General features: G+C 38.3%; 1 protein-coding gene across 4 annotated transcripts in view; it reads right to left on the reverse strand.

Moving 5' to 3' along the window:
• LOC131530056 (metabotropic glutamate receptor 7) overlaps nucleotides 1–27,090 on the reverse strand; it is a 219,923-nt gene that overhangs the window by 151,735 nt on the left and 41,098 nt on the right. For all 4 annotated transcript variants that reach the window (XM_058760127.1, XM_058760126.1, XM_058760128.1 and 1 more), the window contains exon 2: nucleotides 14,049–14,265. In XM_058760127.1, coding sequence (XP_058616110.1) covers nucleotides 14,049–14,265 — 217 coding nt within the window. The remainder of the gene's footprint in view (nucleotides 1–14,048; nucleotides 14,266–27,090) is intronic.

The raw sequence follows: 27,090 nt of genomic DNA on the forward strand, positions 1-27,090 counted from the left end.
CATGTTCCACCCTACATCCATCATACTTGTGTGACTATATCACATTATAGAAATGTGTTCTTTATTTGTATTAAAGGGTTAGTTCACCCAAAAATGAAAATTCTGTCATTAATTACTCACCCTCATGTTGTTCCAAACCCGTAAGACCTTCGTTCATCTTTGGAACACAAATTAAGATACTTTTGATGAAATCTGACACCATAGACCGCAACGTAACTGAAATGTTTCCAGGCCCAGCAACATAGTAAGGACATTGGTAAAACTGTCCATGTGACATCAGTGGCTCAACTTCAATTTTGTAAAGCTACGAAAGTATTGTATGTGCACAAAGAAAACAAAAGTAACGACTTTCTTCAACAATTCTTCTCCCCCGAGTTACCGTCTTCTGCCATTTTGAAGAGTATCACGACGCATTGCGTTGATTATGTTCTGGGGTACTCTCCAAAATGGCAGAAGACGGTAACTCGGGGAGAATAATTGTTGAATAAATTATGTTATTATTCTTTTCTTTGCGCACAAAAAGTATTCTCGCAACTTCATACAATTATGGTTTCTGTGTATTGATCGTGTTAGGATCCTTTCTGTCTATGGAGGGTCAGAAAGCTCTCAGATTCCATCAAAAATATCTTAATTTGTGTTCTGAAGATGAACAAAGGTCTTCCAGGTTTGGAACAACATGAGGGTGAGTAATCAATGACAGAATTTTAATTTTTGGGTGAACCAACCCTTTAAGCATATACTGTGTTCTGATAAGCGGTATAATTGTTTGCATATTGTATGCACTACATGGTATTTGCATGTTGTTTACACAAATCCCCAGTGAAATCAATCCATCAGTTTTGTATGAACTGTCAATGAGCATTAGCGCAGTGCAAAGAGCGTTTCATTTGCTGACATGTTTTTTTAATTTCACAATCAAGAAAAACACACATGCACCAACGATAATGCATTAGTGATGGAACAAACAGCTTTGCATCTGTTTTAAACCATTCGTATATGAAAAACAAGAACAACCATTTAATTTTTTTTCTTTCTAAAATAAAACATGTATTAACATTGCGCACAACATCTCGACTCACTAAACTTGGGGAAGGCTTGATCTCGTGGGATTGTTGTCTTGTAAACTAGCATAGAATGCTTAAAGGAAATGTGATCTCTTTAGCTGCTTCTGAATTATTCAGAGCTAATCTGTTTTGGATTGCGCCATTGCTCTACAGCACTATTAATACTCAACTGAAACAACAAGCTTCAAGTAAAAAAAAAGCTTCAAATTAAGCTAAACTACTTGGTTTTCCCAAGCCAGAAAGCAGACAGAGGATTTTAGAATGGAAAAGACTTTGGTCAAAATGATTTTCAACACTGAACGCTAAGTAATAACTTTTGTAACACCAACACTCTTTAGTCATGGAAGCAAAACAACTCGTCAGGCATTGCTAGATATAAAAATACAAGAGTTCAGGCTCACATTGGATTTTAAAAGGCTGGTTCTTAACAACAAACAGTCTGTATACAAGAATAAAATATAAACTGCTTATAATGTAACTCTCATCTTCTCATATCGACAACAGATTAATGAATCTGTGGCCTAAAAGCAGACTGTGGAGGGAAAAAAGGCAACTGGCTACTGGGGAAACTCCCATGGCGCATTGCTCATGTTTTAAAAATTCTGTTTGAGGAAGCCAGTGAGACTGAAGCTTGTCTTTGGGCCTCAGCTTGTGGTGTTAATGTAGGATTTGTGGTTTCTCTGTTCCAGCAGTGTATCTGGCTTTTAAAGTCGTGGAGATCAGGGCTGTACTGTGTAACCTGCCGTTTAAAGCACTTCCCCAGGCCGCAGGTATTCCAGTATGCTGTGCAGCATTCCTGAATACATTTGCAACTTCAATGAAAAGCACCTGAGTAAAATGAGTTACGCCTCTTTAAACCCATGCCGGGTGGCTTGTTTCCGATGCGCGGCTCGTAGTTTCGTGTTCAAAGGGCTGGAGGAGGATTGGAGCCGTTAAGCTGTCTTGAAGATTTATCATGAACAAACTATGTTTCACAATGAAGTCATGAGTTGATGATTAACACATTGACAATTCATGGGATAAATGAGGAGTATAACCTAGTGTTCCACTCTAATCGCTTTTTGCAAGGTGTAACAAACAACAGCTTGAGTGACAAAAACATTTGGCTAAGCTAGCATAAGCAGTAGGTTAATCACCAGCTCAGTTTCAAAACCTAGTACATAAGCAACTGCATCTTAACTGACCTACAACCATGTGATGTAAGTGGCTAATTTGGAACGTTTTTCATGAGCAGAAACTTTGTGCATCATACAAACAGTTCTCTTCTTCCAAACTGAATAGGTGAGTCGACTTCAGTAGAGTTTTGTGTTAGCGTGTTGCTAAGCTACAAATGTGATGAATAGAGTGCAACAGTAGCTGCATTTCCATTACCCTTCAGATTGCACAAGTTGAAAATACGCCCAATGGAAACATGTCAGTTTTGCAAAAACTCCCAAATATCACAAAGTTTTTACACTCCCATGAGGTGGCTATTCAGGCAATTCGAAAAAGGGATATTTCGCATAAGGTTTTTTTTTGTTTGTTTTTTTTTTGGCATTTACAGGTCCATTGGCATACGTAAAAATCACATGATCATTATTTAATGTAGTATAACCTACAATGGCTGCTCACGAGTATAAGGGGCTTTCCTTGCCATTAAATCTCGGATGATCCATTATTTAAACTGCACACATCTGTGGCACATTATGGCTCCGACAACCACCAGAGCTGATAGCAGCCACCCTAGACAATGCTTTTGTTTTTTCCAGCCACGCTGAGGCACGTTTCGGAAATTTTCCAAAAGCAGCTCTCACTGCACATAAACATCCTAACAACATCCCAGCATCAATCGCCATGACTTATCACAAGAGGAAAAAATTCTGTTTTAGTCGCATAACATCGGGTAATGGAAACGGCGACATTTCGCAATAGTATTTTTATCGACCTTTATAAAATATTGCAAAAGTTTCGCGCAAATCTGTAATGGAAATGCAGATAGTGCCCATCCACTTTTTCCTTGGTTCCAGAACCAAACCAGTTGGCTATGAGGTGGCCCATATATTCTACTTTTATTGCAAAATATGCATGTATATAAATATAAGCAGTTTAAGAGCAAAGGGAACTGCTACTCTTTGATTGGTGGAGATTTATTAGCAGGATCATGGGTAATGTAGTTTTTCACCAGGAACTCCACTGTTAAACATGATTGTTAAAAACTTAGAATAATGTTAGCTGACAGCTTCAACATAAGCATATGCCATCAGTGAACATTGTAGCCCACAGTAGGACTGCCTTCAAAGTTATCTTTAAAAAAAAAAAAAATTCCCCTATGGAGAAAATTAATAGGATTTTTATTTCCAGAACCTGACTACTGCACTTAATTCTTTTCACTCATTTTCTCATAATGGAATTTCCTTTTACACAACACACATGCCAATCTACCTTTGAGTATCTTAGGGCAGCCAATCATGCTGCTTACTTTTTTTGCATCCTACCATGCTGCCTACATAAATAGCTTAGAAGGTTTTGGAACGGAACTGCAGATGTTCTGCACCAAACATCTTGATACATAGATCTCATTACCGTGATATAAAATGACTCATAGCATGATATAAAATTTTGCTCATATTGCCAACCCCTACAGTGATGGCTTTCTACCGTGGCAGAGCAGAAGGATGGTAATTTACAAGCTACAAGTAGTGGGGAAAAAAATAAATAAAAATCACACACTCGCTGCACAAACTCTGACCTACGTCTTGTCTGCAGGTCAATTGCACTGTGTACCCATGCAATTCAACGTTAATCATTAATCAACTGTTCAGTTTACAACCATCAAACAAGCCCTTAACTGAACACCTATTGATCAGGGTGGAGCTCCTGTGACAATTTTGGCAAAGGTCAAGTCACACCTCATTAGTCCATCACTATGTGAGCCTCTGCTGTCTTTTTCAAAGATGGAATAGGAAAAAAAAAATCAGTTAATTCCCAGTGGCTCCTTCTCTCTTTTTCAGGCATTTCAGATTCCAATACAGTGGCTCACAAAATAGGGCATAGTGGCACAGAATTCCCTGCATGTACAATTTGTGGGACACTGGTGCTGATGGAGAAGGGTAGAGTCCTGGGAGGGGGATGAATAATGTATTGGTGAAAGGCTTCGCTGTGTGAAAAGCTCTCATTGATATGTTGGCACTGTGTTCACCGCCTGAGAAGAACAGGGGGAGAGACATCTTAATAACAGCTTTCCCCATTCAACTCAAGACTCCACAGGGCACTAAATTGTTACCTGAGCCCAAGTCGAGTCTATGTGACTGACTAGCTAATAGCCATCTGCCTTTGATCCAGTGCTATTATGAGACTTAAGCCTGGAATCAACCAAGCGATCACAACCCAGAAACGAAGGGCAACCGTCTACAGATGCACTGAGGAACAGCGAGGTCTTTCGAGGGTCTAATTCACAGCAGTGCACTTTCATGTCCTAGTTTGCAACTCTCGGTGGTTCGTGGGCGATTGAGAGGAACCGAACCTACCACTTTCCAGGGAGAATGTAAGGCAAGACAACTGTGAAATTAAAGTGATGACCACTTCCACTGGGGGTGACACTAATTATTGAATTGATTCATTCCAAGCAGGGAACGTTTTCAATCTTGCTCCACTTAGTCCATCTCTTAAATGTAATCCAAGATAGTGACACCCACACTAATGAGTTCCCAAGTTAATTATTAAGCCAAATATCAACAAATATCGATCACATTTCATGAAGACATATCTGGGGGCAAATAATAAAACTTGTCATTTAGCAACAATTAAGATTCAAAGAGCTGGAGGCCAAAATCATTTATCATCAGATGTTAAGGTTCTCCTAGATCTTGCGGCTGCAGAGAAGAAAAAGTTAAGAAACTAAATTTTTTTTCTGACATCTGAGATCCACAAAATCTTACTCCAGTGCAATTCAGGGATAGAAAACAAGTCAGAGCTGCCTACATTGACAGTGGTTTGGTATAATGATGAATTTCAGGGAGATGGTATGGTTCATTTTATCATCTGGGCCTTGCAGAGGTGTAAACAACATCAAGAAGTTTGCATTGAGATTTATTTGATCTAAAATAAGCCCAAAAAATGAATGCACTGCTATTCTTGTAATGATCTTGGATCATTTTATGCTGCTCATTTTATGCTTCATTTTATGTAACATTAGAAATGACCCCACAGATGTTTAATTCGCATCTAAAAGAATATGATACCACAATTCATGCTACCAGAAGTGACAGCGTAGCACCAACACTTAAATGTACACCCACCTCATTAATGTTTAGTCCACAGTCTCAATTTCAGTCAACACTTTCACTATTGTAGTCATTATGTGACAGCGGTCTTGCCAAATGAGATGCTGTGCTTCCTGGATGGCATATTTACACTGATACAGCCAGAGATAATTACTCTGTTCGAAAACATAGAGAGCTGCTTCACTGTCTACACAAGCAGCTGCCTAGTAAGGTGACAGACTTGGGACACTCTCCATATGCAGTATCTTTGTGTGGGGGATTTGTTTCAGGAGCTCAAACAGAATTGTATGGCGCTAGTAACGCCAAGATAATGGGTTTGACTCCCAAGGAATGCATCAACTGATAAAATATTAATGCAAATGTAAGCTGCTTCAGATAAAAGTATCTTCCAAATGAATAAATGTAACTGAGATTGATTCCACTAGAGTTTGTCATTAGCATGTTTGCTAAGCTAATAGTGTATTAGTGCAAAAAAACATAACACAATATGCTGTCTAGGCATATTGTTAAACAGAACCTTTGTTTCTTTAAGAATGACCCAATCCTGCATATCTCAAAAGCACTGAAATGATACAAACACACTGCCATTTTGAAGTTACTGATTGATAAATTACTTCAAGCTGAGTCCTATCATCTCCAGAGCCTCTGCATGTTCACTTTGCCTATAATTCATAATACTGATGAAAACATTGTCTGCGACACCGCAGTTGAAGGATCAAAGGTTCTGACCCGATTCTTCCGAGTCTGGACAGCTGCAAGTGATCGTTTTCACAGCTGCAATATGGATATTATCCTGCTAAGCCTTCAAAGGAATTTGAAGATGTAGACAATGATGATAGAGAGATTCAAATAGCCCAATTTCTTCCCCTTTGTTCTCTGAGCTGATCTAAAATATGCAGGAAAGTAGGAATCACAACTAAAATCAAAGCAGCTGTCTTACCTAACAACGACATCAGGAACTTCCAGAATGGGATACCTAATGATCTCATTACATATTGTTAAAAAATGCAGTGGACACTGGCTAATTAGCGATATTTGTAAGACTATTACTAGTAGTGATGTACTAAAATGACAATTTTTGCCTAAAACCTGCGATATAGGGCTGTGGGTGCGGGTGGGGGGTATGTTAGCCTCTCACTGCCTGTATAATGCATTGGGTAGACAGGTGAATGGTACAGTCACGCTCACTGTCTGAATTTATCCATGCGTGTGTCTCAGCTGTAAACTCTGTCTCATACCTAGATCCAGCACCAAGCATGTCATAGCAACCACACAGAATACCCCAGCAGCCACATAGCAACATGATAATAATAACTACTCAGAACACCTTAGTAACCTCATAGCAACACCCTGCAGCTAGCAATGGCTTAGCAACCACTCAGAACACCCCAGCAGCCACATTACAAAATGTTAAAAAAAAAAAGTCAAAATACCTCATCGACTGTACAGCAACATCCTAAAAACCATTCAGTACAACTAGCACTTTCTAAAATGATCAAATGGCTTAGCAACCACCCAGAACTCTTTAGAAACCTCATAGCAAAATGTTGACAACCACTCAGAACATCTTAGCAATCTCACTGAAACACCCTTGCAGATAGCAATCTTAGCAACCACCCAGAACTCCTAAGCAACCACATAGTAAAATATTAACAACCACTCAAAGCATCTTAGCAACTTCATAGCAACATCCTGACAATCACTTAGAAAAAAACGCATTACACCTTAGAAATTGAACAGCAACATCCTAAAAACCACTCGGAACACAACACCCTGCAGCAAGCAATGCCTTAGCAACCACTAAGAATATCATAGAAATTGCACAGTAATACGTTAACAACCACTGCGAGCAGCAACATCCTAACAACCACTCACGGCACCTTATTTGCTGTACAGCAACATCCTAACAACTCAGAACACCTTAGCAACCTCATAGCAACACCTTACAGTTAGCAATGCCTTACAAACCAGCCGGAACCAGTTGCAACAACATAGCAACATACTAACAACCACTCTGAACTTCCTAACAACCATAAAGCAACACCCTACATCTAGAAATACCCTAGCAACCACTCAGAACATCATATAAACTGTACAATAATGTATAATGCACCTTAACAACTGCACACCAACAACCTAACAAGAACACTCAGAACACTATCGACCTTAGCAACCACCTAGAACCCCCTAGTAACCACATAGCTAACAGCCACTCAGAACACCTTAGCAACTCCACAGCAATGCAGCCAAAACCTTTTAAAACACCACAGCAACAAGCAACGACCTGCACCTAGTAATGTCATAGCAACAACCTGGAACACCCTAGCAACTGCATATTCAAAAAACGACATCTACCACTGAAAAGTACAAAACACTAACATCATGGCGTTGAGTTTTGAGTCTTCTGGTTTTAATTTAAAAAATGTTTCTGGAACTGATGAAAGAAACAAAAGCTGCAAAGAGATTTAACTCACCAAATAAAACTTTTATTTATAGCAGAAGAGTGCCTGTTACACCTCTACAATCTCCGAGAGCTTGATTACATCCAAACCAAAAAAAGCCGTTTGACAAACAAACTCTCATTTAATATGAATCAATCCGTTTTCTCCTTGGCTGCCCTCATCTCAGGCATGAGTGTGTTTATTTGGGTAAGACCATCTGAACACTCTAACTACTCTAAACCAAATCACATCCTCGGCAGGATCTGTTGAAATTTTGATGAGAGATCAGACAACACTAGAAGTCACTTCTGTGCAGTATTAAAGACAGGTTAGCCCTTGGGATGTCCTGTATTTTATTGGATGCGCACAAAATCTATGGACAAAATCTAGTCAACGTAAAGTACTAGATGATGTGCAAAATGTGTGAAAAGTTAAGTCAGCTGTGAAAAAGCTATGAAAATATTGATACAATAATCATTATTCCAAACCTAAGAACAATTTAAAACACAAAAGACTAAAAAGTGCTCTCTTTTTTTTAGAATAATAAATTGCTACATTTCATACAAGAGGTATAAAAAAATTAAAAAATAAATCCTAAAGTTATTAACAATGCCTTAGCATACACCCAAAATCCAATAGCAAAATGATAACAACCGCTCAGAATATCCTAGCAACTGCACATAAACATCCTAACAACCACTCAGATCACCTTAACAAACTTATATCAACACCCCACAGCTAGCATTACCTCAGCAACCACTTATAACTTACATTTACATTTATGTATTTAGCAGACGCTTTTATCCAAAGCGACTTACATTGCATTCAAGTTACAGTTTTTTTTACATTTTATCAGCTCTTGCTTTCCCTGGGAATCGAACCCATGATCTTGGCTTTGCTAGCGCCATGCTCTACTATTTGAGCTACAGGAAAGCCTAGCAACCACATACTATAATGCTATTGATCACACAGAACACCTTAGCAACTGCACAGCAAAATCCTAACAACCACTCAGAACATCTTAACAATCTTACAATTACACTCTACAGCTAGGAAAGCATTAGCAACCACTTACAGCTACCTAGCAATCGCATAGCAAAATGCTAACAATCACAGAGAACAATGAGAAAAATGTTACCAATTACATAGAACACCCATCAATGCACTAACAACCACTCAGAGCATCCTAACAAATTTAAGATAGCAATGCCTTCCCTGCAAACATGCCCCTACGGGGCCCATGCTGGCTTTTTGCGGGCACAGTGGACTAGGGACAGCCCACACCAAACCTAAACAGGCCCAGTGTGGGCTTGCCCAGGTGGGGCCCACAGCTTTGGGCTCACCGTGGGCTCTCTGTGAACAGCCCTCACTAGCAGACTGCCGACATTAGTCCCATGATGCCCCAGTGTGGGCCAGCCCATTTGGGCCCAGAGCAACGTTTGTACCTTTGGGCCCATGCAGGTTTTGTGTGAATACTAACAACATTGACTGGCCATTATTTAGCAACTCAATTGAACTGGAATGGTTCAAACCAAAAGAGACTTTTTCAGAACCTGTTGTTTCATATAGGCCAGGGATCGTCAAATCTGGCTTGTGAGATCCACTTTCCTGCAGAGTTAAGCTCTAACCCTAATCTAACACACCTGAGCATGCTAATCAATGTCTTCAGGATCATTAGAAAATCACAGGTGGGTGAGTTTGATCAAGTTGTAGCTAAACTCTGCAGGAAAGTGGGTCTCACGAGTCATAGTTGAGGTGTAACAGACATGAGCCTCTTAACAAGAATTTTGTGGGCAGTTTTCTACCTTACCACTAGGGGTGCAAGGGTGTTTTTGGTTTCCTTAAGTAAAGCCATGTGGGTAGAGGGAGTTAGCAATAACAAGCAGCAGTAGCCAGCATGGCTCACCTGCTAAGCATATTGTGCTGTGTCCTGGTTGGGAAATGTCATTTCAAGCCCAGTCTAAAATAAGGAGTTTTTTTTTGTTTGTTTTTTTTTTTTTGTACAGAGATGTTACTTGTATGTATGGCCTTTAAATTGCTTTCTTTTGTTTTTTGTACTTTTGTGTATTTACATTTTTGACTGTATGTAGCTGTATTAACCTGAATTGAATGTTTTCTATTTTGTATTTAATAAATTGATTTGAAATCCCTTTTTGACAATACATATATTAGTTATGTGGTGACTGCATCCATTTCAAATGTATAATAACTATTTTCCCAAAAGACATAAGTTATAGTAGCTGGAAAGTATTGATAGTGAAACGGATGTATTGTTGTAGATCAGGGGTGCCCAGCCCTGCTCCTGGAGATCTACCTTCCTGGAGAGTTCAGCTCCAACCCTGTTCGAACACAACTGAACCAACCAATTAGGATCTGAAGGAGCACTCGATAATTACAGACAGGTGTGTTTGATCAGGGTTGGAACTGAACTCTGCAGGAAGGTAGATCTCCAGGACCAGGGTTGGGCACCCCTGTTGTAGATTAATAGTGCTGGCCCTGTGTGGGCCTAGTAAGGGCTTCCTGGGGGCTAAGTGAGGGCTGCCAGTGCTAAGGGGCCAACATTTTGTCAATTAGCAAATTTTCAGGGGCCCCTGCGCTGGCAGCCTACTGGGGGTCCTTAGGCTAGCCCTAAGTGGGCCCGTAAAGGGTCACCGCAGGTCTGTTTGCAGGGTTAGCAACCAAATATCAAAATGCTAACAATCACACATAATTCCTTAGAAACTGCACATTGGTTTGCTGACAACACTCAAAACATCTTAGCAATCTTGTGAGAACATCCTGCAGCGAGAAATGCCTTAGCAACCACCCACAACACCCTAGAAACCACGGCAAAATTTTAAAAACCACACAGAACACAAAAACGAGAATAGATGTGAATTCACACCAGGCGATATACGCCTCAATTGCGTCTTTCATGCAAGTTGAAAAATTTCAACTTGAGCGGAAAATTTGCATGACACGTTGTCACGCAAGCCAATCAGCGAAGAGCTTATTGTCGCGTCCAGTTGTATCAGAAAATGGAGTGACTGACACAAAAAAATCCCGCAAGTAATCTAGAGCGATAACGCAATACGAATATTATATTCCCGTTTGGTGTGCACACACTTTTAGCAACTATGCAATGCGTTAACTGCCACTCAAAACAACTTAATCGAATAACACCCTGCAGCTAGCATTGCCTTAACAACCACCCAGAACTCCCTAGGAACCACTCAGAACAACTTAGCAACTGCAATAAATAAATACAAATTTGAAAAACCATTCCCAACCTATTTTAAGTCCATAATGTGCCATTTTCAAACTAAAATGATATTCGACAATGAAAAAGGGCGGTGCTTAATTTTATTAATCGTCATTGATTTGTATTCATGATTAGTCTTTCAAACAACTGTTCATTTCGTACATGAAGACTGCAGCGATGTTTCCTTAATGTATTTAATGAAAAAAAACAGACCACCGCAACCCTCACCACAGCATCCCGAGAGCATTCAACATGCGTCTTTTTAGAAATGCTTTCAGGTGCATCTTCTCCTCTAGTGGACAGAAGTTCAGTGAGCATGTTTAATTGGAATTAAATGTAGCACGTTAAAGTCTTAATGTCATCGGTTATGCACATGCATACAAACATACTGTAGTTGAGGATAATGAAGTCAAAGGCATTCCACATCACACAGCGCTGGGTTCTCAACCATATGAAAAGGCATTTCCATAGTCTCCCACAGGATGAGCGCTGTGCCACTTGTGCGCCAAAGCAATAAGAGTGATAAACAGTGCGAACTGCCACTCATACAGGATAATCAAATACGCAAATTAGGATCATTAATAACTGTCTCCTCTCTTCAAATCCTGAGTGGACTGTAAATCGCTTCATAAATAAAAATTAATGAACAAGCCGGGGTGGTTGGCAAATCTGGCATGCGAAGAGAAGATGACAAATACCTGAAGGTAGGTGTGGACGTAGGTGTTTCGTTTGGTTTAATTTCAAAATAAATTCTGCAAAGAATACTCGCAAAAAGGAGAAGTGATAAAAAACTTGTGATGAAGCGAGAAATGTTGCTAATCTGAGTTCCACCGCACTGACAGAAGAGATATATTCCACCTCACTGCTAAATTGGACAGTAAACCCAATTAACAGAATTCGCTGAGTGCTGAAAAGCCTCTGTGAATCCAGAGAGAATCCATATGTGAGCTGCTACAACATAAAGATAGCTACTCACAGATTTCTATGACATTTTGGATTTTGAATTCTTATTTGACATAGCAGGTTATAACACTGTTTCTTCTGTTGTGTTCCATGAATGAGGCTCAATGTCCCTTTCAGTAAATGTACAGTAAAAGAACATTCATTATCCGCCTAAATTTGTGGCCATAAAGTAACCACAGTGAAACACCCTGCCAAACAGCTCTGAGCACTGTTGTTTTTGCCAACATACTGACCTCTGCGCCAAAGTCTCCTTGGAAAGCCTTAGCACGTATCATAAGAAGTCTTTCCCTCTAGCACTTGAGGCACTTCACACAAAATGCTGTGCTTTTTTAAAAATAATTACACGACACATTTAGCCAAAACATTACAACATGCTTAATCTCCCCTCCAACTCAATATCACAGGAATATGAAAGTATTTATTGAGGTGGTGATTCTGTATGAATTTGCACAATGTGAATTATATGGAGTCCCACACATGACATGCAGAAATAAAATATATATTGTGCTCACAGATTAGAATTAATAGAATTAACTATTTAATTTGTTCCCTTGTTGTAGTAAATTGTGGCCACATTATACAAATTATATGAATAAATAAAAATGAGGGAACAAATTAGTATAAACTGGCAACGATTTAAAAAAGGGAAGAAATTATGTTAAGTTGGAACAGTTTTTTTATTCGTGACCAGGATTTAACTAAAATGAGGGAACAAATATTAACTTGTGGCAACGATTTAACTTAAATGAGGGAACAAATTAATAAAATGAAGGAACAGAAGAGGGAACATGTCTTTATCCATGGCAATAATAAACATTTTTGTCTGTATTTAATGTGCAGGGCCCTGAAGAATCTACATTTTTTTTAGAAAAAAGGTAAGCATGAAGGTCCACCCCATACCTAACCATCAGTGAGGTGTAGAAATATTATATGAAAACGAATGAATGAGACTGTACGAATTAGCTGCCAATTTGCCAAAATGTAAAATAGTTACAAATTGCTATGAGATTGTGTTGTGCTTCCCTAAAGTCAAAAATGGCATCTATTTTCCTTCTATAATGCAATGTATTTCAGTATAAACAGAATATTAAATATATAAAAACTATGGTGGTATTTTTATTTATTTTTTCATCTGAAATTGACTGGATCATGAAAAGAGGGTGAAACAAGGCAGCTGAACGGGAGAGTTTAAAAATGAAAGTCCTTGAAATATGACTTTTAAATAACTGACAAAACAGTCTGAATCAAGCTGAAAGACTCAAGCTGACGAATCATTCACAATAAAACTATAAAACTTTTTTAAAGTCGGTTGAATTGTTTCAAAGAACCACTTTGGTGCAGTGATTCTGTGAGTTGAAGAACTGTTTCAATTAATTACAGATCCTGCCAAACAGCCATGAACAAAGACAACAAAGATTTTGTGGACGAGTTCAACCGATTCATTAAAAAATGCAAGAGAATGGTTTGTTTACAAATTGACCGTCCATACAAGACTTCTCACACTTTTCTTAAGTAGCATGAAACAATCAAGAGGATTTTTTATTGACAAACCATAGGCCCCATTAAGCAACCCCAATTACTCATCATGTCAGGTTACACCTTACCATCTAATTTGTGCCCTAAAAGGTACAAGTCAAGTTCCAGTAATTGGCTTCACTCACTAATGAGGGAGACATCTGGAATTAATCTTCTTCCTTGGAGCACATCACCCTTTGTTTTGCAAGACATTTGTGTGAAAAGTGTCTCAGAGACACAACATCCCCACTGTTAACAGACAATTGTGTTATTTACATATTCATTTATTTGAGAGGTGAGCCACTTGTTGAGGGAAAATTGATGGCTTGAAGCTGTCTCAAGCAATCAACTTTGTATTGTAGAGATGAATGAGTAAAGCAATCCAAACATTTCTCAGTAAATAAGGCTTGTTTTCTGTAAACACTGATGAAACTGACAGGTCGTTATTAGTACAACCAAAATAAGTCTTAACAACACTTCTGTTTACTTATGCAGAGACTGCTTTGAGTTTTTCAGGACTTTATCTTCAAAGACTTCTTGTTTATTGTTTTGTCTGGCTCACCGGCTTCTCTGGAAATCTGCATGAAGGCCTCGACTCCTTTCTCGCCGTAGCTTCCCTCCGAGGCCACTGTAGACACGTAGTTCCACCCCATCAGTTTCACTATGTCCACCATGGCTTGCGCCTGGAAGGAGTCGGGAGGTACCACGCGAGAGAAGAAATCGTACCGGCGGTCATCGCTCAGCTCTGGAGCGGTGGAGGCGTAGCTGATCTGCGGAATCTGAAACCAGACGAAAAGGCGGTGGTTAGATTCACTGACATTGCAGTTGCTAAACTGAGTTGGCCCAATTTTTATTTCCGTCAGCTCTTATAATGGAAAATGATGGAGTGTTTCCTGTCGTGATTCCGTATTGAATGTCAATTACTCAAACTTTCATAGGCAATTGTATCTGCCGGCTGTCTTCTTGACACGGTCATAATATGAATGCTGGTATACTGTGAGTTTTTGCAATGAAACTTATATTAAATGGAAACTGAGAAAAGGCTGCGCTGATTTTGGATCTCTGTCTACTGACGCAAGTGATACTTACTTAAATGAGCTAATGTAAAACTATTGAATTTTTGCCTCGAACCTTAATTTTATTGAATAGAATGTATTTTTTTTCATGAATGTATGGTTGTTGAGTGTCACTGTAATTTGTGTGTTCAATGCAACATTGAACACACAAATTACAGTGACACTCAACAACCATACATTCATGACAAAATACATTCTATTCAATAAAATTAAGGTTTGAGGTACGCTGGGTTGAAACTTTTGGTAGTAAAAAAAAAAAAAAAAGTTGGTAACACTTTTACTTGAAGCCTTTATGTATAATGCATATCATATAAAATTATGGTTACAATTATTTATGAAAAGATATAATGGATTACATTATTAACATATTATTAATATAATTTCAAAAGTAATTGTAAACAAAGTTAAAAATGTATAATAAAATTTGCAGATTCCTTGTTACATCTGAAATTGGCTGTTTGTTACGTGTTTTAATTCATTATACTTTCTAAAGGTGTAATGGTGAATAAATAAATACATTATAATAAATAATATTATAATAAATATAGAGAAAGGGAGAACATGCAAAGGTGCATTACAGCAAAATCAATGCATTAAAAATACTTTTATAATGCATTGTATGTGAAGGCTAGTGTCACCTAAAAGTTCACTTAACATAACACATGACAAAATTATTTTCACATACATTATAAAATATAAATATAGAAACACATTTTAAACCCAATTAAATTGATCTGAACTCCATGTTAAGAAGACTCAAAATTATTAAAATGTTAATCTTATTGACAACAATGATTAAAATGATAATTCGTCCAGTTGAAGAAAAAAAATATAACAGCAATTACATTAATACTGAAACATATATTGTATACAATCAAAATACAGTGTCTATATGTATTTTTAGTCATGTCACCCAGCACTAATCGTGCCTGACTATATTGTAAAGCAGAAAGACCAATGCGCTGCAGTTTGGCATATTCATAATAAAAAATTGGTGTTTGGCAGATATCAGAAACAAACAGAAATAGACTTTCACATCACCCACCAGCTGTCGTTGCAAGCCGCAGCGCCACATTTATCATCTTGGACAAGCTGCATAATATACTCACTGTTTTTTCAGTTATGTAATGAAACAGCGAGTGCCGCATTTAAGTCGCTCACCTCAGAAGAGGTCATGCTGAGAATATACACAAACACTAAAACGGTCACTTAACACCGTTTAGCATAAAATTGCACCGATTCTACTCCTATGTCCTCCTAATGTACAGTCAAGGATGACTTCAACTCTGAAATTTGATGATTCAACCTCTCGAAAATGATGAACTATCTCCTGGAACAAAGCTTGTTATGAAGTTATGAAAATGTCCTTGGCTGAGGCAACAGACCCCAGAAGATCATCAATGACGGCCAGCAACATTCGGGCTATTTTCCAGCATGTTCAATAACCACTTGCTTTGAGTCAAATTTCAGTATTAAGGGGGACCTGAATATGTAAATGTTTTCACACAATTTCAGATAAGCTAATCTGCAGCAGTCCTCGCTAGCAAGCTAACAATATCCCGTATTATCCACCAAAGCCCAGGCATGTTTTCTATTTTCTGACAGATGCTTTGTCACGTCTTCTGCGTTAGAAGTCTTGCACTCAAATTCTGAGCAATTCACAGTTATATTATCAAGGCATGCAAAAGCACGCTGTGCCCAGGCTTCATGTGACATTTTTTTTTGTGTGCGTTTAATCGGTAAAAACTGTAAAGTAACCTTGAAATGACTCTCAAAAGGCTAGTGAACAAAAAGAAAATGTTATGTTCTTTTCAAGTACATATCTGGGGGTGAACACATCAACATACCAATACGAAAGACTTTATAAGGGAAAGCCGATGGAACACTTGGAGAAAAAAATAAAATAAAACAGACCTGCAACTGGTGGGTGAATTGAGAAAATAAACTGGCCATGAATAATGATTACAGACCATGAAACTGTATTAAAAAGGTGACTTAGCAAAAATATGATTAAATCATACGATAAGTTAGCTACTAGTACACACAAACACCATCCTAAAGGTCAGCGCTCCAGTGGGCGTCTAAGAAATTCAACATATCCTTTGAAAACTTCTAAATGAGTTTGACTTAAGTTGCGCTCAGGGTTTTCTTTGCAATTATCTTCATGCTTCTTCTCCATTTGACACAGGTCTGGGATTACTTGATCTTTGACCAAGTTGGGCCAGATGAATTCTTCTCAAAGTTAATTCCCTTCTCTGAAGAGGGCTTCCTGCTTGACAGCCAGCAAACTTTAGCCAAATGCTGTTTTTTTTTTTTCAATTAGCCTTTTGATCTTGCTTGATTTAATGGTGAGCTAAGCTTTTCCATTAAATTATTTGGCAAGTAGGAAAATATATGAGGGACAGAAACATGGGGGTGGACGTGAGAACTGTGTGGTTTTGAGAGAAAAACACCAGCGTATTTAGTGATACATAAGATGAAACAGAACAGTAACAATCATGCTGCATTGAAAACAGAATCCCTTATTATTGCATTGAAAGCTCTGTGCTGTATTGAACAATGTGTTTTCCTAAAAACAATTTTGCAAGCTGTCAGTTTCTTTGCTAATTCTTTCTCCTGGCATGCAACTACATTGGCTCTCGCAGCTTGAATGCAATTTTTGGAAATCTCGGAAAGTTTTGGAAAGAAAAGGGGGAACAAAGCATATTTATGCACTGAATATTAAACTTTAATTATGTTATTGCAATGAAGAAACAAAATACAGCAGGAAAAGGACAAGGAATTATGGGGAAAAGGAAGAGGAATGGAAGCTAAAAATGTGATGAGGTCGGTTCAAACTTTTCTTGTCCACAGCTTGTACCACGGCTCAAGGAGTCTGAGAGGATATACTAACTGCTAAGCCACAAACAAAATAAAACAACACAAACAAAAGACCCTTAAAGTTTCAATAAATGTACAGTATATATGATAGCATATACAGTGTCTGAAACCATTGTTATTTACCATGAGTAATTCAAAAACATTTTTTTTTGTTTTAAAGATGTGGAAATGTATTCGTTAAAAGATGTGGGAAACCTTTGGTAAACCTGCATTTACTTACTGTCAGGCACCCTGAGACACTTTCATGAAACCAACTCACAAACTTCATAAGCAACTTCTTAATTATATTTTTCCTAAAGGTAATGATACAACTTTCAGTTCCCCCCAGAGTTGCCACTTCAGAATAAAGTTTCATAGTTAAAAGTATGAGTCAGTCAGAAAGTGACTATATACATACGACTGTGTTTTGTTTGTTATATGGAAGACATGTTTGTACTTCCATCACCAGCTGAAGCAATTACAGGTTGCCTCTTTCAACTCAAGTCAAGGTCCTAAGCAAGAAGTCATCATTCAAACGGTTCAATTCAAAGACAGTTTCTTTCACCTACAGCAAGCTTTGACTATAGCTGCACCTTGAGGAGTCAGAAGGAACAGATCTCAAAACCCAAAAATGGGATCAGCTTGAAGTGAGGCCTACAGTTTTTGAAAGCAAAACCCTTCCGAGTTCCTCCATCTTTCTTTCACAGTCTTGTCTCTCACAGACACACAAATAATATCAAGGCCCTGGATCGTAGCCTTAGCCCTTGTAAGCTGTCAACTGTGTATTTATGTGTCTGTGTGGATGACAGGAAGGGCCGTGATGAACATTGTTCGGCTTAGGGATGGCGCCCCATTATCGGACTCCATTATCTTGTCTATCAGTGTGACTGATCTGAAGGTGGCGGATACTGTGTCCACAGAATCCAGGGGCCTGTCTTGTGTCAAGTCAGGAGGTGTAAGAATAAGGTGTCCTGTCGGGCTATCCGTCAGGTGAAGGTGTCTTTTATTCAGCCACACAAACAGAGCCCGCAGAATCTCGTGGCATCTTGTGGCCTTCTCGTTCTGAAGTGATCACTGGTGTCACGGTAAAAATTGGTGCCTAAAGCTGGATTGCCAGTGTGACGATAAGATAACTCTGGGACTGAGAAACTTGGAGGCATGTTTAACTGATGCATTTTGCTTCAATTGTCCCTCCCAAACGAGGAAAAAAGATAGGGCCAAGATTGTACATTCTGTTTACTCAATTTATGCCAAAGCGGGCTTGCGTTCACAAAATCCATTTTGTTTTCAAGACACTTGAGTCTTATTATCACACCTAAATAGCTTCATACCATCTTGCGCCTCACACTCTGTGCTTATCTTCTGGTGTGATTCTCCTTTCTGAATTACGATCAAACCCCTCTGAAAGTACTCAGTCCATAAATAAATGTGCTGCGCTATCTGTATTTGAAGAACCATATTGAGAGTAGCTTCTTCAAATAAATGTCTGGACCAAGCCACCAGAAGCTGAGCAGAATCTCTCTTCACACCATAATTTTCTCTATTTCTTTTTAATTTGGTATTGTTATCACTTTTATCAGCTTCCTTGCGAGCTAGTAAACACCTCTCCAGGGTTGTCACACATCCAAACACACATCCTCATAAGTCAACATTTGGCGTTCAAAACGACCTGAAGGGTTTTTTTCCACCTGCCAGTGCTTAATGCGGTCATGACCCTGGAGTCCTCTGCCTGAGCCAAAGACAGATGAGTTTCAGGATAATAGATCTCCCTTATGAACGCTGGGGGTCATTTTTTGCATCCACTCGAAAGGTCAGGTGTGTTGACAGCGCTCATAAAAAGAAACAGACGAGGTATTTGACAATGGACTGACCCGGCATTAATCGGAGGTGGAGTGCATCTACCTGAGTGAAATGGAGAATCACTGCAGACCGCGGCTACAGCATTGGACATGTGACATGGTGGATGGCATTTCCAGTGACATTTTCCCCACCTCCATTTTCCTCCTAACACGAGCAGAACTGGTGACATTAACTTTTATGGCGGTTGAGAACTTTTGGAGTAGCACCATTAGAAGGGTGAATTTGTATCTTGACAGAGATCAAGATGAGATTGTCATTTTGTTCCAAACATGTGACTTTCTTCCGGTGAGCATGAAAGAAGTTTTGACAAATGGTCATGTTACACTTTTCCATTCAACAAAAGGCTGTTAAGTTACAAAAAGGCACCATAAAAGTCAATTTGTGCACAGTATTTCAAGTCTTTCGAATGCTTACGGAAACTTTGTGTAAGGAACAGACCAGAATTTGGGCCATAATTCAAAGAGACAAGAAATTCATCCATAATTCACTGGAAAAATGTACACAAACCAATGGTGAACCAACCAAGCGAAAATTAAATTCATATCAATGACTTTTATTGAGCTTTTTTACAGCTTGACAGGAGATATACTTTCAATGTATGGAAAAGAGTAACATGAACATTCTTCAGAACATCTCATTCTATATTCAACGGAAGAATTTATACTGCTTGGAATGTCTTGAGGTTGAGTAAAAGTTTTGGGATTGAGCTATTATCTGCTTCCAGTAACACAATGGCATTAATCGACCTGATGGTGTTCGTTTACATCACACGGCACATTGTTGACCATGTCATTAACATTGAACTATCACCCAAAGTAATTACACTGTCAACCTCCTCTTTCACTTTCACACAAAGAATCTACCAACTGGCCTGAGGCCGAAAAACAGACCCCAATGAAAGCCGGGGATTACCTGCATACGCCTGAACTTTAATCGCAGGGCTCTGCATTCCCAAGCCAGCTCAACTCTTGACCCTTAATTAGAAGGACTAGATAAATCACAGAGAAACGCTTGGGCTTCTAAAGGCTGGGGGAAGAGAACAGCCTTGACCATCATGTACCGCAGCTGTGCCTTGTGACTCAGGTCTCTGACAAATGTGTATGTCAACAAATCTTGAATTAAAACAATGATTGTAAGAACCATGCCACATGCTGGCATCTCAAATGTTCTAATATGTGACACAAGGACCCTGAACGAGTCAAGCTGGGGAAATCAAATTAATTTGTGGCGAGTGCCGTTGATGTGAAGTTCATTTGCCTGGTTCTTAGCGACGGCGGATTTTAATCACTCTGACCCGCTGCATGGAGGTGCAGCAAATCACTGATTTCATTACAAGTGCCCATTCTTCCACGCCTGCTGCTGATTGTCGGCTGAAAGAATAGCAGCGCAGTTTCAATTTCTTGACACGTTTTATACGCCATGGACAATGGTGCATGGCATTCCCTGGGGTGAAGTAGAGGGGAGCGAAACATAATGTCAATAATCACTACAGTGAAAATAATTTAGCTAAAGAATGCTTAGAGCAGACATTCAGTCGGCGCTCTGGAAGACCTAAAGAATTTATTTTCCCACCTTTGTTAATGTTAACATTGTTGCACTAACTCTCTTACAGGGAGTTAATCCTACAAAGCACACTTGAATGGCATGATTCATCACGAGTGTACTGTCATGGAGTAGATTATTCCTGTTTAATCAGGTGGTTTAATCTGTCTGTTCTACACGTCTTGGGAAACCAGCGAAGAGACCCACAAGTAAATTTGGAGAAAACCGTCATTGTTTAACAGCATCCTAAAGAATAATCCTTTGTCTCACCAACAGAATGACTAAAAGAGAGTCTCACCCCCTACATCTCGTAATAAGGAGTCTATTGTGGATGTGGGTATCGAACGGTGCCGCAGGGGAAAAAGTTTAACAATTAGGTCAACAAGAAAGGTATGAATCTTTCCCTAATTAAAGGCTGCAGTACAATAGGCTACAACAGTGCTACTGTATGTGTTTTTGTCAAGTAAGCAATGTGCCTTAAGATATGTTAGCCGTTTTGCTAACTTTCACACAACTTGGCCAGACTTGGCTTCCTCTCCAAAAAAATCCATTAAAGACATGGAAAATACACTATCAGCAAAACCCGAACGCTCAAAATGACTGACGCCTCAAAGTCCTCTGATTGGCTAAACAATAGGGCCTAGAGAATAGACTCACTTTTGCTGCGTACAGAGTTTAGGGTTGTCACTGGGACTGGTTTTTCAGAACAACTATCTGTCAGGTACTGTTAGTAGGGACATTTTGTGCATATTATTCAATAATAAAGTAAGGATAATACACTGGTTATGTAGTTATATACTGGATACTCTTAACTACAGCAGCAAGTTCTTGCATTTTGTGACAACTGGATCATGAAAAGCCTCCAAGCCAGACTAGCCTACAAAACCTCAAACAACCATTCACTCTCAAACATCAAAGATTCCCACTGCTAGAAACCAAAACCACATAAACTGAGCAAACTCCATACACCATATCCTAATACCACTGCTGAGCCCTACACAAACATGCTCAGATCCTACTGCACGAGGAAAAAAATATGTTTCCCTCTAAAACATTGTTTACCAGCTTACAACATTTGTTTACAGCGAGCTGATACAATTTTCACAGTATATCTTGGTATTAATTATGGATTTATTTTTCAATTAGGAAGCATGATTAGTCACAGTTCATTGACACTTCAGCAAAACTGAAGATAAATTGTTCATGGTAGGTAGCAAATTATAAAATCTTTTTGGCACAACAACAGTGAATTATTTTTAGATTTTTTAGACTTTTCTAACTGTAAGAACAGAAAAGTCCTGTATGTGGAAGCTAGCCAATGATAACAGAGGTCATTTACATATGCAAGTCCTAAAGTTACAGTAGCCTGATTACACCATTTATTCACCAGAAATTATATACTTGATAGATACTCAGATACTTAAGCACTGCATTCCTTCCAGGGTTAAAATAATTTTGGTAGTGTTGGGTCTAAATCCACTTTGTTATGTCTGAGTCAAGTCCTAGTTTTTTAACCAATTGAGTTTGATTGGGATACATTTATTAATGTCTTTTTATCTTAATTTTTATATTGTTACTTAGTTGTTTTTAATCTCTTATGTTACACATGACATGGTTTCGTCTGTACTTTGAAAAATCCAAAATGTCAGAGTGCAGGTTCATTCATTCAATTGCAGTCTAAGGCCAAGTCCTCAGATTTTTGTTAAAAATCTAGTAAGATACAAAGTTTTCACCCACTGTTCTGTTTCTGAATCCTCAAAATTTAAGCTTTGACATTTCCAATAGAAACCGCCTCAAGCACTGCGGCAAAATGGTTGCTTCCGGTGTAGGCACAGCAAGTGTCAGAGAGACAGTGGGAAATGGCCATGAAAAACAAAACTACAACTTAAGCCATTCTACAAAACTGTATACTGCGGCCCATTTAATAATATTTATGTAGGAAACTGTTGAATAAGCAATAAGCTTTATGTTGTGTCCACGTTTGGAGTTATAATAGTCGTTTTGTACCAAATTTATGCAACCATACACTGTAATAGTAATTGGCACCAAGTAGAGCATCTAAATCCCAAAGCTTTTAAAAACAGCACCGCCATTACAAACAACAGAGAATACAGCTTAATATATCTCTTGCCAACTTCTTCAAATTGAGATCCTGTTCTATTTTGCAGGTAAGAATGGCTTACTCTGTATTTTATCGGCTGGGGATTTCAGGACCATGCAAATTACTCTATTTCAAGTTAGTTCACTTTGTTCCTTATTTTGCAGTCTGTGAACCAGGAATGCAACGTGGCTTAAAATAAGTCGCCCATCCCATCCCCAACATACATACTCACGCACACACAAGCTTCAACTACAAAGACCTTGAAAACCCAAAGCACCAGACCCACAAAGATCAATGTTGCAGTTGTTTGTGTAGAGAGGTCTAAAGGCTTTTGAGATCCTGTAACTATATCTGCAAAACTCTAACATTTTGTAGAGTATATCACAAATGTGATACCATAACATTTTAGTAAATGCAGCCATTAGCTACTGGATTATTTTTTGTAATATAACCTAAATGCATCAACTTAAAGAATTAAACTAGGTTGTTGTGAATGCAATTTCATGTTGATTTTCTCAAATTGTAAAAAAACATACTTTGATTTCCCAGTCACAGGAAGCCCTTAATTCAACATGTCCTGTTTACTTTCTCATAGGCTGTCCTCTGCAGCCAAATCGCATCTGAATGCAGTGCAGTCCGTCGCTTCAAACAGAATCCTTGACTCTTTCATCTTGTGTGTGCTGCAACGATACCCTGCAGAGGCCTGCAAACAAATGAGCCTCAAGCTGCAGTTCTGGGTTGATAGTAGATGCCACACAATATCCACCAAACTACATTTTGTTGTAATTAATTTGGGACAGAGAAGTGTGCCATTGAAATGGAGCATCACTCCCTGGGGTAGAGGGACTGTGGAATTGGGTAAGGGCTGATGTGTCCGTCTTTACCCTTTTGAGTGAAAAGAAAAATGCCTTTGGGCTCATGAGGCCAGCGAGTGCAATACCTGAGTCTCATCTGGCGAGCGTCGATGAAGCTAAACCTTTTACCCACAGGACAACTATGTAATTGGATCACAGTGTTGTAGGTTCTACTGTCATATTAAAGTGTGTAAGATTAAACCTGTTGACACCTCTTCAAAATGAGTGTAAACCTTATAAGATCAGGCCAGGTTAAGTAACTACCTAAATATTTAGGCAATTTATAAATTATTATAATTTTAATCTTTATATTTATTTTTCCAATTAGTTTTATTAACAGTGCTAAATTCACTCAAAGTTGTTTATTGTCATGTAAACCATGTACGAAGTACCAAGAAAATCTTATTTTAATGCTTCTTAGCTTAAATATTTATTTTACTATATGTATATAATATTTATTAATATTTAGAATTAGCTTTTATTTGTATGTTTTCAGTTTTCATTTTAGCTTAAATATCCAGACTTTAAGTTAAAAAAATGTTTTTTATTTTATTTCAATTTTATTAATTTAAGGGTGGCCCATTGTTTCAGAACCTGGCGCGTTTCCCCCCTAAGCTCGGTTCGTTTGGGCATATGTGAACACGGCAATCGCGCTTGGATCTGCGCCAAAACAATCAGACCGAGATCACCTGAACGAGGTGGTGTTGGCTTGATTGGAAACGAACTCTGGAGTGGTTCGGTTGTAGTGAGAAAGCAATCCGATCCAATGGACCAACGAACCAGGCTATATCACAGTGTATGATGGGTAATTACGTAAGATCCATGAAAAGCATTAGCTTTGTTGTTTTGCTAATACCTCAAAATGTACCTGTGAACAGTACCGCCGCTCCCTATACGCAGAGTACGCAGTTTGCGTAGGGCACCAACTCCCAGGGGGGCACCATCCCAGTTGCTCAAAAAAAAAAAAAGAAAAAGTGACGTGCCATTCCCGCACCTGAGACCGCTCACACCTCATGTTTGCGGCTGAATGCAAATGATCATAATTGATGGATAACTATGCCCGTGAAAAGACATCAGCAATTCGGCGCCAAGAGAAGGAAAAAAAGATGAAAACAAAGCCCGTGCGTCACTTTCAGGTAGGCTACATTCAAAATCCTGTTAAACTTTTTTGGGTGTTGAGGTCAATAACGTGTTTTAATGTCGGTAATAATTTCACCACCACCAACGCGTCTAATATTCTCTCAGCGTTTCCATGTTCACTTACAAAAGTTAGCCATGGTTTTAACGAATAAAAAAAATTAAAATCATGGTTCTTGTAGCCATGGGAACCGCAAATTAACCATGGTTTTGTTACTTCAAATAATAATATACAAAGAAGTATTAAGATAATATTTCTGTGGTTATAAAAACAAACCTAAGCCAACAACAGCCTTTAAAATGACTTAAAATGCATTATATAAAAAACAATGAGACAACCTTGCTGAAAAAATTAAATCACAAATACCATTACAAACCATCAACTTTTAACTATTAAAAAACATTCTGTAGTGTGTTTTGGGACATATTCCATTAGGATTTAGAAGGTGACCAATTACCACAACCAGTAAAATCATTACAATTTTTTTTTTAAATCAACATTACATGTTATTACAAATGCCTGCAAAGGGAGCCAAAGGCCTGGTAATTGCTGCTGTTACACTTACAGGACGATCAAGTCCTTGTCTAATAGGCTATTGACCCAACATTTGATTCAAATATCCGCTTAATCTCAAATTTTTGGCCACCTTTTTGCTATAGATCAGTGGTTCCCAACCACACTCCTGGAGGCCCCCCAACACTGCACATTTTGCATCTCTCCTTTGTCTGATACACCCATTTCAGGTCTTGGAGTCTCTACTAATGAGCTGATGATCTGAATCAGGTGTTTGATTAAGGAGACATGGAAAACTTTTGGGGTAATTTTTGAAAAACTTTTTAAGTTTTGGGGGGGCCTCCTGGATCGTGGTTGGGAGCCACTGCTATAGGTGACATATAGATGAATTGTAATTGTAAATAATACAATTTAATTACAATTTATTTACTTTTATATTTTATTAAAGTTCATTTTTGACCCCTATAGTAGGTATTTTTGTTTACTTCCATAATATTTGAGGGAGGGGGCACAACAATACAATCCTGCTTAGGGCACCCATTTGGCCAGCAGCGGCCCTGCCTGTGAATGTCTGATTTTGAATGGTGTAGACGTGCTCAACCACAAAGCTCACTTTTTCATTTTATAATGCCGTTGTATTGCTCTTCTTCGTAGTAGGTGCATTTTAAAAATGTTTTCCCGATGAATCCTGCATTACTGCTCAAAATAACAAATTATTATAATGACAGCTACAAAAAAAAAAAAAAAAAAAACAACAACAAGCCCGCAAAGCTGTCAATGAGAGAACAGTTTACTCGCACGTGACTTGTATTAAAAAAATTGGTCTGTTTAGAAACTTTGCCGTGTGAAAGCCAAATGCACCAAGAATAAAAAGCAACATTGTAATAATTTGAATCCCTGTTTCGGAACAAAGCAATCGACAGGTGTGAGAGCACCCTAAGTACTTCAGTTTAGTTACACTTGTTTTTTTCTTGTTATAGGTTTAAGTTTTTCATGGGATATCTATAGTTGAGTTTTTCTAACTTTTCAATGCCACCTACCCTGATGATGATCCTTTCGCAAATCATTTTCATGTATTTTCCAATACATATATAAATTGTATATTATAAATGTGTAAAATATTTACTTGGTGTAAATGTCAATAGAATAAAACAATTATGATTAATAAAAAAAAAATAATAATAATAAAAAAAAAATGGAACAGTTTAGAATGAAATGTTAATTTTGATCAATTTTAACTAGATTCATGCTCATTATAGTCCAATTTTGGACACAGGTCATGTTAAAATTATTTATATATATATATATATATATATATATATATATATATATATATATATATATATATATATATATATATAAATAAAAATACTTTTGATAATAAACCCAGTGAGAGTCTTAATTATTGGCTTTCTGAACACACAACATTGTCAAACATGCAATTCACACAGAATTATAGTTTCAGTTGCCCTGTTTCTTCACATTCATGTCAAGATGTACTGTGCAATGACTGTAAAGTAGCACTGCTAAATTAAAAGTCTGAATCCGATGGAGGGCAAAACTTTGATAACAGACAGGCTGTTTCTCTCTGAGAGGGACACATTTCTATTGCCAGTGGAGAGAGAGACAGCTGGTCCTGTCACTGAGCCCGGCCATCCTGC

This window comes from Onychostoma macrolepis, chromosome 22 (genome assembly GCF_012432095.1).
Source record: "Onychostoma macrolepis isolate SWU-2019 chromosome 22, ASM1243209v1, whole genome shotgun sequence".
NCBI lineage: Eukaryota > Metazoa > Chordata > Actinopteri > Cypriniformes > Cyprinidae > Onychostoma > Onychostoma macrolepis.